The sequence below is a fragment of the Benincasa hispida genome, unplaced genomic scaffold, assembly GCF_009727055.1.
Source record: "Benincasa hispida cultivar B227 unplaced genomic scaffold, ASM972705v1 Contig297, whole genome shotgun sequence".
In the NCBI taxonomy this organism is placed as follows: Eukaryota; Viridiplantae; Streptophyta; class Magnoliopsida; order Cucurbitales; family Cucurbitaceae; genus Benincasa; species Benincasa hispida.
This window is the reverse complement of record NW_024064781.1, coordinates 1-15,005: the sequence shown is the minus strand read 5'-3', so window position 1 is coordinate 15,005 and position 15,005 is coordinate 1. Positions and strand designations below refer to the sequence as shown.

General features: G+C 35.1%; 1 protein-coding gene across 1 annotated transcript; it reads right to left on the bottom strand.

The window, feature by feature from the left end:
• Positions 1 to 1,117: 1,117 nt before the first annotated feature.
• LOC120069247 lies at positions 1,118 to 1,852 on the bottom strand. Its single transcript, XM_039020957.1, has 2 exons — positions 1,626 to 1,852; positions 1,118 to 1,280 (listed from the first exon to the last, which is right to left on the bottom strand). The coding sequence occupies exons 1-2, from the start codon at positions 1,850 to 1,852 to the stop codon at positions 1,118 to 1,120; spliced, it is 390 nt and encodes a 129-aa protein (XP_038876885.1).
• Between the last annotated feature and the right edge of the window lie 13,153 nt (positions 1,853 to 15,005).

Sequence of the window (15,005 nt, the reverse complement as noted above, 5' to 3'; positions counted from 1 at the left end):
TCAAACAGCTTTAAAGAGTTCTTTAACTCACATGAAATAACACACGAAAAAACTACATTCTACTCTCTTGAAATGAACGGAAAAGCTTAAAGAAAAAATAGAACTTTGGCTGAGCTAGTAGTTGCTATTTTACTTAGTTCAGGAGCCATATCTTATTGATGGGGTGAAATCATCCTTACCATATGCTATGTCCTAAACAGAATACCAAAATCTAAAAACACAACTTCACCCTATGAACTCCTCATGAATAAGAAACCAAACTTGTCAAAGTTTAGAACATGTAGATGTCTAGCCTTTATAAGAATTCCAGACCCTAAAAGGAAAAAGCTGTAGAGGTTTATCAGTAAATAAACATACCCATTCCTTGAATAATCATCAGTAAAAGTGATGAAATATTCATAACCTCCTCTAACTTTTACATTCATCAAACCACAGAGGTCTGAATGTATTAGCTCTAGAGGTTCTTTGGCTCTATGACCTTTTCCAGTAAAAGACCATTAGTCCTCTTGCCTTCAAGGCATGACTTACACACATGTAAAGAATTTTCTTCTAACTTGCTTAGAAGTCCATTCTTCAACAACCTCTCAATCCTATTGAGATTGATGTGTCCTAGTCTTAGGTGCCAAAGTTGGGCATTTTCCTTAGGAGAAACTCTAAGTCTTTTATGTTGATTACAACAGTTTTAAACATCTCTGTGTTAAGGAGGGCATTTGTTGCTAACGACCTTAGCACATACAAATTATTTTCCAGTTTTGCTGAACATATATCAATACCATTCTTTGTAATAAACACTTTATTAAAAGAAAAAATGATGATAATAAGATTATTCTAACAACCACTTTACAGAAACTAAGTTCCTTTTAAGTTCAGGAACTACAAATACATCTTTCAAAACAAGAAATTTGTTTTGTAAAGTCAACCGAAGACCTCCCACTGCCATAGCTGAGATGACGTGCCCGATTCTAACTCGCATTGTCATCTCACCAGCATCTAGTTACCGCTAGGAACTAATTCCCTAATATGATGAACAAACATGGTTAGTGGCCCCGGAGTCAATAATCAGGGTAGAATCATCATTCTCCACTAAATCATATTTACCTTATTTGACCTTCTTCCTTTATGCTAAATATCTGGGGTAGTTCCTTTTCCAGTGCCCATCTCGATTGCAATGAAAACATTTTTCTTTGTCAGCCTTGACGGGTTGTCCACCCCTTGGTGCAGTAACTACTGGGTTAGCAGCCTTTCTCTTTCCACCCTTTTTCTTCATCCACTTTTTGGTGCTGAAAGAAAAAGGTACAGACTTCGTTTTAGAAGTTGAACCTTTGTGGAACTTTTTAGAAGATGATGCAACATTTTTTTCACCCTTCTTCTACTTGATTTTCAACAAGGAATGAAAGGTCTGTAGCTCGTTGAGCAGGGTAGTTAGGTTGTAGTTAATCCTATTCAAAACAACATTGCTATAGAAGTGCAGGAAACTTTCAGGTAAAGATTTTAGTATTATGCTAACCTAGCTGGCCTCATTGATGCTTGACCTGTTCATCTTCACCACGTTGAAGTGGGTCATTATGTTGAAAATTTGTTCTTGAACAGATGCCTCTTCTTGTATACGGGCATTGGAGATTTACTTGAGAGCATCATGCCTGAGCTGTGCAGACGATTGTCCGAGCATTCCCCTCAGCGACTCCATGATCTCACGGGCTGTGAGCATGGGCTCATGATTCTTTGCCAAGACTTCGTTAAGGCTTGCCAAAATATATGCTTGGGCCTTTTCGTTTTCCCTTGTCCAACGCTCATATGCTTCCCGAACATTTCGAGGAGCATTAGGAGGCAGAACGGGAGGACACTCCTCCATCAGGACAAAGCGAAGGTCATCGATGATTAAAATAATATTGATTGTGTTTTTCCAACTAGCGTAGTTTTCACTCGTTAATTTATCGGCAACTAGTAAACTTAAGGCAGCGATAACCATATTAATGAATTGTTGGAGAAAAAAACAAACTACTTTAGTCTACTTGCATTAAACCACTTTTAAGAAAATCAATCAATTTTTAGCAAAATAGTATAGTGTACCCTAAGTGAGAACTATTTTACAATGATGTTTCAGTGAGGTAGGACAAAAGTCATCGTTGGGTGATCAAGTGCCCCTTCACTAAAATGAGACATTCTCAACCATTACACAGAAATAACTTCTTATCCCTTTAACTAATAGTCACCATTATTTGGTCTGGAATTTATTAACATCCTTAACAATTCTGTGTAAGTGTAACCCCTCATTTTAGGTTCTAGAGTCCTGCCCCAATGAGCTAACCGTAGGGAAAAACCGATTGGAATATGAAACTAAAGCAACCCTATCCATTTTTGGAAATTAAATAAAGTGTCATACAATACACCCATCCTTTATGGGGACACCCACGATGCCACGAGGCGATGCATGAAACTTTATTTAACCTAATGAGAGATATTGAGGGATGTGTTGTCACACGTCCCACTCCCACTTACTATAAACACTTTCTCCATTCACCTTGATATTAACCCACAACAAGAATTTTAGGCTTTAATGTAGGTTGGAAAAAGTGAAACCGGATGTATAATTTTGGTTTAAAAAAACGGATCTTTAATGTCAATTTTAAACTGACATTGAAGATAGGCTACAATGCCGGTTTAAAATCGACATTAAAGATCCGTATTTTTTAATTTTATATATTGAAAGGATTAGGGTTACAAGGAAAAGAAATTAAAATTATTTCTTCCTCACGCGTACAAAGCTCCACCACAGAATCTTCTTCTTCTTCGTTTTACATAGCCTCACACCTAGCCACTCATCTTTTTCTCTCTGACCACCTCCAATACCGATGACCGCCGTGCAAGGAACCGCTGCTTGCTGCCATCCATGTAGTCTCAAGCCTGACATCACTGGTAGCTGCTCGCCATCGTTAGTAGCTACTCGTCGTCGATCTCGTTCGGATTCACACCTTTTCCTCTTGCAGTGAGGCCACCAAGACTGTCCTCACGGTGTGAAAAAAATCTATGTTTTTGAACTGTGAGGGGTTTACCGTGTTTTAACGTCGACAGTAATTTGGTTTATAGGGTGGACAACTATGTAGTAGGCAATAAGGGCGAGATCCTTCTCATGGACGCTGCCGGCAACCCTCTGTTCACAATCCGTCGCAAGGTATGTACTATATATATATGCTTTGGTTCTGTTTTAGTTAACTCTTGATTTAGTAATATATTAAAAATAATACACATAGAGATTGAGCCTAGACGATACTTAGGTGGTTTACGAGGATGAAACGGGCGTGAATCCCACACAGATGAATTTGCTTAAATCAAGGTGCCTGGCTCGTGTTGTTGAAGCTATGGATATGGGTGTGTATGAGATCAAAGAGTGGTATAGGAACAGATGTTGTGAGGTGTACGATGAAAAATGGAGAATAGTGGTGGAGATCAAACGCAAAGAGGCAGTGGGAGGGTTGAGCTTCGGGACAGACAAATTAGTTCTGGAGATATTAGTTCTTTGAGATCAAATCGCGAGATCTCTTGTAGGTTTACCATTTCCTTTGAATGTTATACAATATTAGTTATTCAGATATTTATTGATTTATTACTTAACAAATTTCATCTGGAGTTCACTTTGCACTACCCCGTTAAACTTTTTCACGTGATTTTTAAACTTCAGTATATGTGATTTTTCATTTCGTAGTGGATCTATTTCCTGCAGTTTCCACTCTATAATTAAACAATAAGACTCATTTTTCTCCCTTGGGTGTTGATGTAATGATAGTTACATCTTTGTTCCTTGCAACACAATGATCGCTAAATACCTTACTATATTTAAATGTATTCTTATTTAAAATGGAGCTGCTTTCTTTATGGGTATGCTCTTCAAATCCTCATACTTCCTCTGCCCATTGTCAGTACCACTTATCACATAGAAACCAATTAAATCTCCATCAAGAAGTTTGAGATGATGTATGTCAAAGTTGAAATCAAAATTCTAGAAATTACTATACTGTTTTGGTAGGTTCTTGAATATATGTATTGGAAGAGTTCTGTAGGGGAATGAGAATAATCAAAATGCTATTTTGTTTGTTTGTTTGTTTGTTTATTGAGAGGGAGAATGCTTTGGCATTATAAGAATTTAAGAGAATTGTGTCCGTTTCAAGAAAACTCTTGCTTCCTTAGTTATACTCCACGAGTTTAGCTTTAGTTCATATTGATTGAAGTTGCCTCACATTTGTGTTCTCTCAATCTCTTCCTCTACCATAACATGATGTATATTGAAACTCTCCTTGTAGGTCGGTCTTGGAATTCAAAAGAAGGTTGTTTGGTTATCCATTATGTCATCTCCCTCACTTCCATGATCTATATTGAATTCAAAAGAAGGTAATTTGATTATCCATTATGCCATCAGCAAAATAGTTTATATTTATTCTATTGGATACTAGTGTTGATAGGACCATCCTATAGCATTCTCCCTTCTTTCTTTCTTTCTTTTTCTATTTTTTTTAGTTTGCTGTGATCTTACTTGGAGTTTAGTTTAGGGATAAATCTCCACATTTCTTGTAGGCACTCTTGCTTAGTTGGTATATTTTTCTGGAAAGAAAATTATTGAAAAATGATCAAGTTCAAACTTCTGTAAAAGCTAGTAGAAAAAGTCGTTCCATTCTCCAAGGGAGGATTCACTTGACCCAGTTTGAAGCAAGCAAAATAAGATTGTATTGCATTTATTAACCACAAGCAACTTGGTATGAGTGATATCCTTCGTGACATACACTTGTGCATGATCTATTTTTCTTTTACATTTGTTTAGTTAATATGATTAGTCTAGTTGCCTAAGAAATCTAAAATGAAAAAAGAACTCCTTTGCTGAATTTATTGTTTGGATTTTTTTATAAGATTTTAATGAAGTTGCAAGTTTGTTTACAAATTTTGATGTTCTGCATTTATATTTTGAAGTTATTCTTTTTCGACTCTTGCAAGTCATGATATTTATCATATTTTTCTCAACCATGTTGTTGATTGTTATCATACTTAAAAATTTCTCAGGGTCCTGTGGAAGGTCGGGTTTTGCAGTAGAGTTGGTAGCTATGGTAGAGGAGCAACAACTCAAACTTTACTTGGAAAGTATCGTCTTACACGCAATTCAATTAATTTTTAGTGGAATGAGTTACGAGCTTGATTGAAGAGATTGTTAGCCTTTTTTTCCTTTCTTTTAGCTTAAGAGATCTTTTATAACACGATCTTCAATGGTGGTTATCAACTGACATTAAAGCCTTTTAATGTCAATTTTAAACCGACATTAAAGCCCATAATTCTTATAGTAACCTACCCAAATGCCACCATAGGGGTACACCCATGGTGGCTCGAGGCCGAGAGTAGATCTCACGGTGTGAACTTTTAGGGAGAAATGTGTGGAGGTTAAAATGAAGTATCATATACCCATTTTCCTCCCACTAAGTGTTCTACTTATGGTTAATTAACTTAGGAAAATCCAACTACTGATTTTATCTAAGTGTTTGTTTAATTTGTTAAAAAATAACTATTGTCTTTAATGATTAAATAATTTTGATTTAAGTTTCATTAAACTCTTTAATAGACTTTTATCAAACTTGTATGCATGTAACAAATCTATTTAATTCACCTTTCCAGGTAGGTTCCCAGATAGGGGTACGACATTTCCATCGACTTAAGTACCCCAGCCTAGCCAGAACCCGTCTTAGACAAAAGGTCCTCTATATATACATTTGTTACATATTTAATTTTTTTTATTAAGAATCAATGTAATCCTATTAAACCAATTTAAAGGATTAAACTTAGATTTCTAATCTCATTAGAAATGTGTCTTAGGTCTATCTCAATCATATTTTAAAATAATTTTAAAAAATGATTATAGCCTAAGGTTTGCATGTTACTCTTTAATATTGATTTTAGTTCCAATTGAATTTAATTATAAAAATTATAAATAAATGAAACAATTAAAAACCAACCGTTGCATGCTAGACATACTTTAGTTAATTATAACATTTATAAATTAACCTAAGGCAATGTCATGCTTCATGCAATATTCATTCATTACTAATATATAACATTTATATAACTAAGTAATGAATCATACTATAACATACATTCCATATATCCATTGAACCATATATTATAACACTTATAATATAAATGCTAAAAAACACATGAACTTTTAGAATAAATATATATGTGATGTATGTTTTTTTTATATATGTCATAATGTATGCCATATAGTTTTTAAAACCCACCATAAGTTATACATTTATTTTCATACATCATTTTATATTATAAGTGTTATAATATATGAATATGCATGATTTAAATTACATAAAGCATGCTCATACATCATATAGTATAAATGTTATAGTATATGTATGCATGCATTATAGCTACGTGGTCGTTGCTACTAGTCCATAAGGTCCCATTGGTAGCTCAAAAGGATTTATTTGAGAATCAGTTTTTGGGTTAATTTGAAATGTTCAAATTAATAAGAGGGAATTTAATTATACATGATATAATTAAATTGATTCAATTATATATGATAATAGTTTAATTGGAGAAATAAATATTTGAATATGATTCAAATATATTTTTCATGCATTAGATTCATAGTTGTTAAATTCAATATAAATATGATTTATATTAAATGCTATAAAATAGAGAAAAAGAACTATAGTTTAAAACTATTGGTTATAATGTAATATGATAAGTTAATTATCATATTCATTTATAATTATTAATTAGTTGATAATTATCCCCTTTTTCTCTTTAACCTCCCTAGTGGGAAGTTAACTGGTTTTGTGGCTTTTGGGATAAATAAAATATGATTTTATTTTTTCCAAAAATAAATGTTACACAATTGAGAGATACACGATTTGGTTAAGAGCCTATGCGATAGACTCCTTTCACTATACGATTGAAGAAAACTTTATGTGATAACTTGTTCTTTATTCAATCGTCCTCCTCTTTCAAACCACAAACTCCCTCCTAACCAAAATAACTAGAGCCCACCACTCTTGGGTTCTCACCCCGAGAATACCAAGGTTACCAAGTGGTAGTGTCCTTCTTCCTTTTTGGTTCGAGATCTTGTTGTTGTTTGGAGTGTCCGTGACTGTTTGTGATGTTCGTGACAGTACGAGGGTTTTACTTGAAGAAGAGTTCTTCAAAGGTATAATCTTTAAACTCTATTTCTAATTAGAAATCATGTTGTAGTTTACGTTATAATGCATAATTTGTATTGTTTTACTGTAAATATTTATTTCAATCAAAGTGAGATTTGGACGATCTGCTTCCACTCATAGGTTCTATGTAAAACGAGATCCTTCAATTGGTATCAGAGTTAGGTTGTGTTTTGATATCCAAATTCCATTTGTTGTATTGAATTCGTTTACAGTTTGATGGGTTTTACTTTCTGCATTGCGTTTAATCGTTAAATGTATGTGGATGTTGGTTGATAGATAATTGCGGGGTAGTAATCTCTGTTTTGCATTTCTATTTTCTTTACAAAAGTTAATTCATAAGGGCCCTAACGTTTTTAGGCATAAATTCTTGCAATCGAGTCTGTATTCGTTTAAGTTTTTAAGTCGTTCGTAAAGCTTCAGACGCAAAAGTTGTAGTTCGTTTCGATGGAGAAGACGAAACAATGGTCGTATCATGTAGCTTGAGCTAAACGATCGTTTAGATTTGGCTATGCGTTCATATAGAGTTTTCTATACGATCGTGTAGCATTTGCTAAACGATTGCATAGCTATTGTGTAGAGCTGTCTACTCGATCGTGTTGGATTGGTTTCATGATCGCGTAGGCACTCGAAGGGTAAACGATCGCACGGAATTTGATACTCAACGCAAGACATGCGTGCTAAACGATCATGTAAATTATCATGCTCATCACATAGTCAGTAGCTACATGATCGCATAGTATACGATACTCGACGAACGCTACTTGATCGTGTAGACTATCATGCTCATCGCATAGTCCTTAGCTACACGATCACATGATATGCACTACTCGAAACACGTTGCACAATTTCATGGACTTTTATGCTCATTGCGTAGTCCAAAGCTACGCAATCATTACTACACGATCGTTTACACTCGACGCTTGTTGCTCGATGATCAGAAGGTTTGCTATACGATCAAGTTACAAGGCTTCAAGACGAGCGGTTCAAGACCCGATTCATCTGTTCTAAACCGGTTGACTCAAACTTTTGTAATAGATTGGCCTTTACTTTTCCAATTTTGAGATTTACTATCCTGGTCCATCAACTTTTATTTAAATATGCATATGATGTATGTTTATTTTATATGTCATAATGTATGTCATATAGTTTTAAAACCCACCATAAGTTATGCATTTTATTTCATGCATCATTTTTATATTATAAGTGTTAATATATTAGTATGCATGATTTAAATTACATAAAGCATGCTCGTGCATCATCTAATATAAGAGTTATAATATATACATGCATTATAGCATATCCATGCATCATTTATATTGTATATGTTATAATATAAGGGTTAATGTATGTATGGAGTGTATGCTTAGTTCATTACTTGTTTATATAAAAGTTATATATTAGTAATGAATGAACATTGCATGAAGCATGACACTAACTTAGGTTTACTTATAAATGTTTTAAATACCTTATGTCTAGCTTGCAATGTTGAATGATTTTAATTGTTTCATTTTTTATAAGAGTTCTAATTAATGAAATTAGAATTAAAATCAATAATAAAGAGTTGCATGCCCATCTTAGGCTTTAATCATCTCTTAAAAGTGTTTTAAAATTTGATTGAGATAGACCTAAGATTACATTTCTAATAAGATTAGAAATCTAAGTTTAATCTTTTAAATCGGTTTAATAGGATTAAATTGATTCTAATAGAAGATTAAATATGTAACAAATGTACCTATAAGGGACCTTTTGGCTAAGGTTGGTTCTAGTTAGGCTGGGGTACTTAAGTCGATAGAAACGTCGCACACCTACCTAGGAATCTACCTGGAAAGGTGAATTAGATAGATTTGTTACATACATGCAAATTTGATGAAATTCTATTAAAGAGTTTAATAAGACTTGAATCAAAGTTGTTTAATCATCAAAAGCAAGTGTTGTTTCTAAACAACTTAAACAAATCACTTAGATAAAATCAGTAGCCGGATTTTCTGAGTTAATGAATCCTAGGTAGAACATTCAGTGGGAGGTAAATGGGGTATATGATACTTCACTTTAACCTCAACATGTTACTCCCTAAAAGTTCGCGCCGTGAGATCTATCCTCAGCCTCGAGGCACCATGGGAGTGTCCCTCTACGTATGGCATTTAGGTAAGTCAATACCAAGGTGAATGGAGAGAATGTTTATAGTAAATGGGAGTGGGACGTATGACAACATATCCCTAAGTCTCTCTTATTAGGTTCAATAAATTTTTTGTGCATCGCTTCGTGGCATCGTGGGTGTCCCCCTAAAGGATGACAGTTTTGTACAACTCTTTATTTGATCTCCAGAAATGGATAGGGTTGCTTTAATCTCTTTCCTTAATCAGCTTTTCCCTAAGGTTGACTCATTAAGGTAGGACTCTATGACCTAAAATGAGGGGTTACACTTACATAGAATTGTTAATGATGTTAACAATTCTAGACCGAACAATAGTGACTATTAGATTCAGTTAGAAGGAGTTGTTTCTGTCTAATGGTTGAGATTGTCTCATTTCACTGAAGGGGCACTTGATCACCATATGGTGACTTTTGTCTTGCCTCATTGAAGCATCATTGCAAAATAGATGTCACTTAGGGTACACTAGAACTATTTTGCTAAAACATGATTGGTTTTAAAAATGGTTTAATGCAAGTAGACTTAATTATATTTGTTAATTTTTCAGAAGTTTTAATATGGCTACCGCTACACTTAGATTGCTTGCCACTGATAAACTGACTGGCGAAAATTACACTAGTTGGAAAAACACCATTAATACGATATTGATCATCGATGATCTAAGGTTCATCCTTATGGAGGAATGTCCTCCTATTCCACCTTCTACTACTGCTTGAAACGTTCGAGAAGCATATGAGCGTTGGACACAGGTGAATGAGAAGGCCCAAGCATATATCTTGGCCAGCCTTAACGAAGTCTTGGCCAAAAATCATGAGCCCATTATCACTGCACGCAAGTTCTTGGAGTCCCTAAGGGGAAATGTTCGGATAACCGTCGACACAATTCAGGCATGACGCTCTTAAGTACATCTTTAATTCATGGATGAAAGAACAAAAATCTGTTCAGGAAATATTTTCAATATGATGGTCCACTTCAATGTGGTGGAGATGAATGGGTGGAGTATCAATGAGGCCAGCCAGGTTAGCATTATTCTGGAATTCTTACTAGAAAGCTTCCTTCATTTTGTTAGCAATGTTGTTCTGAACTAGGTTGACTACAACCTTACAACTCTCCTCAATGAGTTGTAGACTTTCCAATCTTTGATGAAAAGAAATGAAAAGAAGGTTAGTGAAGCAAATGTTACTCCTATAGGAACTTCGGTTACAGAGGACCTTTGAGTGGAAGTGGATTGTCCAAATTCCATTGTGAATGAACACATACATATACAGTCATACAAGAACAGATTATGCATAAATCTTAAATTACAGCATGCTTTGAAATAAAAACAAAGGATTAAGAGACTATACCTTTGAAGAACCGTTCTTCATCTAACTTGTTCACAAACGCTTTGAACAAGTCACGAACACTCCTCTCGAACAAGCAACAAATAGCAACTCGATCCTTAAACCAATAGAACACTACCACTTGGTGACCTTGGTTCAGTGTAAGAATCCAGGAGTGGTTGGCTTTGGCTAATTTTGGTTAGAGGGAAGTTTGGTGTGGAGGAGAAAGACGATTGAGTAGACGAACAACACTACCGTATAGATGACGAAGTCTATCGCATAGACAAGTCACTCAATCGTGTAGATAATAAAGCTATCGTATAGTCTCTCAAGCAATCGTGTAGATACTCGATTATTAATTGCATCTCATTCTTGGAATTATGAAAAAAAATTCATTTTATCCTAAATTTGCCATAAAACTAAATAACTACCCACTAAGGGTGGTTATGGAGAAAAAAGTGTTAATTATCAAATAATTAATAAATCTAAATGAATATGATAACTAACTTAGCATATTATATTTATAACCTATAGTTTTAATATTGCATCATATACAATATATAAACCATAGTTCTTTTTCTCTATTTTATGGCATTTAATATAAATCATGTTTATATTAAATTTAATAACTATGAATCTTATTCATAAAAAATACATTTGAATCACATTCAAATATTTATTCATCCAATTAAATAATAATGTATCAAATACGTTATATTAATTATATCATATATAATTGAACTAATTTAATTATATCATATATAATCAAATTCCCTCTTATTAATTTGAACATTTCAAATTAACCAATAAACTGATTCTCAACTTAAATCTATTAAGCTACCAAGGGGACCTTATGAACCAATAGCTTGAAACTTTAACAGTACATGAATAACTGATTAAACTCTTTAATCACATTATCCACCATTAGTTAATTGTCGGGCACTCACTAAAGACCGACAACTGCACTCTTCGCACTACAAATATATTTCTGTGTCCATTGGATATAAACAATCAACAGTACGATGATCCTTCACAAATCGCTTGTAACTACAGCTGGGCCAAATTATCGTTTTGCCCTTGTAGTTACATCTAACTACTTAAGTACCACTGATCCCTCTAATGAACAATAAATCACAGTCCCACTATGACTAAATCCCTCTCAGGCCAAGAGAGGGCATGACGCCACATTGTTCAAGATCCGGAATCAGCCCTTTAGGAAGTAATTTATCTACTTACCATTGCTTCAGGGAAGTAGTAAATTTTATCTTGTGTAGTTGAGTTCTCAGCTCCCCAATCAGACGAATCCCCAAAATGGTAGGCTTGTTGAGTCGGCGATTTGGCCACTCTCATCTAGGCAAATTAAAAGACCGACGTCATAAGCAGGAGTTCAAAACTCACTCAGAATTAAAGTCATGTTACCAATGGTCATCCTAGTGAAATGAAAGACTCTATTATGAACGCCATTATATAACGAAACTAAACAGTTCGTGGTCCGGTCTTATACAAACTCCTTTTTATAGAATATTCCAGCTCACATGTCTAATACATGAATCATCAGGATCAGACAATTTTTAGCACTTTAAAACATTTTTAACACCTATAAAGCGGGCCATACTCGTAGTGTCACCAGGATAAGATATTCAACCTTATCCATATATTATAGACCATTTAGGTTATCACTTAAACACGATCCACTTATATGTCTCCACATACATGTTTAAGTTACAACGATAATCATGGATCTTAGTTTATTGGTTTGGGGTTAATGCAACTAAAATATCATATATTTCATAGACAATGTGAATAAAATATCATATATTATAAATCGCAAAATGTTTGTTCATGCAAGTGTTTACAAACTACAGGACCCTACAAGATTTAGGGGATCAACCCCAATAATCTCCCATTTGTTCTAAAGCTAGTGGGGTGTACAAGATAATCAAATTACAAGTACATATAACAATAAACTAGGGCACAATCAAGCACAGTACAAGACCTCCCACTTGCCCTTGTCCAGTCGTGGTCTCTCCCATAGACCCATACTCTGCAGGTGACCCTCAAACACTGTAGCCGTGATGGTCTTTGTAAACGAATCAGAAACATTGTGCTCCGAAGCTATCTTCATGACAATAACGTCCCCTCGATGCACAATCTCTTGGATGAGATGGTATATCCACTCAATGTGCTTGTCGTGCTTATGACTTCGAGGCCTAAGGGAATTCGCCACAACACCACTATTATCACAATAAAGTGTGATGGGTTTAGACATGTTTAGAACAACTTCCAGATTAGTCAGGAATTTCCTGAGCCAAACGACCTTCTTAATAGCTTCACAAGTCATTACATACTTGGCTTCCATGGTGGAGTCCGTGATGCACCACTGCTTGGTGCTTTGCCATACTACGACTCCTCCGTTAAGAGTGAACATTGATCCTAAAGTGGATTTCCGAGAATCCCTACTAGTCTGAAATCCAGAGTCAGTGTATCCTGTAAGGATTAAATTCTCATAATCATACACAATCATGTAGTCCCTCGTTCTCCAAAGATACTTGAGGATATTCTTGACGGTTGTCCAGTGATCATATCTTGGATTAGATTGATATCTACTGACTATCCATACTGCGTAGTAGATGCCGGGTCTAGTATATAACATCGCATACATCAAACTGCCTACAACAAATGCATAGATGACTCGTCTCATTTCCTTAAACTATTGAGGTGTCTTAGGACACTGATCCTTAGACAATGTAACTCTGTGCTTCAAAACCAATAAGCCTCTCTTGGAGTTTTGTATCGAGTACTTGATCAACATCTTGTTTATGTGCGATGCCTGAAACAGTGCTAGCATTTTGTCCTTTGGATCCCGAAAGATCTGAATCCCAAGAACAAACTAAGCCTCTCCCAAATCTTTCATTTGGAATTTGGTCTTTAGCATGTTCTTAACTGAAGTCAATAAGCCTACATCATTCCCAATGAGTAGGATATCGTCTACATATAATACTAGGAAACTATTGAACTGTTGATGATTTTCTTGTAGACACAAGCTCATCAATATTCTGATCAAAGCCATAAGATTTGATCACAATATCAAACCTTATGTTCCAAGATCGAGATGCATGTTTCGGTCAATAAATGGATCGATTCAGCTTGCAAATCTTTTACTCTTGACCTTGGACTATGAATCCCTTGGCCTACACCATATAAATGGTCTCCTCAAGATTGCCATTCAGAAAAGCAGTCTTGACATCCATTTTCCATATCTCATAGTCATAATATGAGGTAATGGATAGGAGGATGCAGATAGACTTCAGCATGGCAACAGGCGAGAAAGTCTCCTTATAGATCGACTCCCTCTACCTGGGTATAACCCTTTGCCACAGTCTAGCCTTGAAGGTTTGCACCTTCCCATCAGCCACCCATTCTTATGTAGATCCATTTAATAAACATATAGGTTTAACCCATCCATGTTAATCTCAAGATCCCAATGAAAAGTACAAGGATCTCATTTCAAATCTATTGTTTGATCATCTATATCTTTGTAATTATCCTCCATCGCCTTCTTATAGAACAGTGGATCTTCAACCTTCCATCAGGCACCATAGCTAGAATTTCAGTTAAATCCATATAGCGAATAGGTGGGTTCGCAGACCCCTCCCACTAATTCGAGGTTCCCTCAACACTTGAGGTGGATTTGACCTACTAGATGAATCTACATCAATAACGTCTTGTTGAGGTAGTAGTCTTCAAAATCTCTTGTTGAAGATTCCACAGATAGTTTCTTTTAGAAAGTCACTCAATGCTATTTTGACTTCTAGGTCTGTGCTCCCTTAATATGATCTCCTCTTAAAAAAAGTAGCATTTGATCGATACAACATTTTTTTTATTTAGGCATCATAAAATAACCTCTCTCATCCTTGATATAACGCCTACAAATAGGCATACTTGAACATGGTTCTTAATTGCTGAGGATTAGACGACCATCATCCATAATCAAGGTTTTGCTGGCAACACTCTCAGAAGGGACACAGTTCAGGAATATAAGTTCCAATCTTTATGAAAAAGCCCAAAATGAGTCAAGTAAGAAAGCGTGAACTCATCATCGAAAAAACCATGTTGAACAGGGTTCGATTTCTCCTTTTCAAGTACACCATTTTGCTGGGTGTACAGATTGCTGGAGTTTGCCTGTGCTAACATCTGCTGGTTATTCCATGGTTCATATATATATTCATACACTCTGTTGCACTTTTAAAGGATCATATTTGTTGATTTAATATAACATACCATACTCTCTACATCGATTATAGTCAAGGCCTCACTCACTCTCTT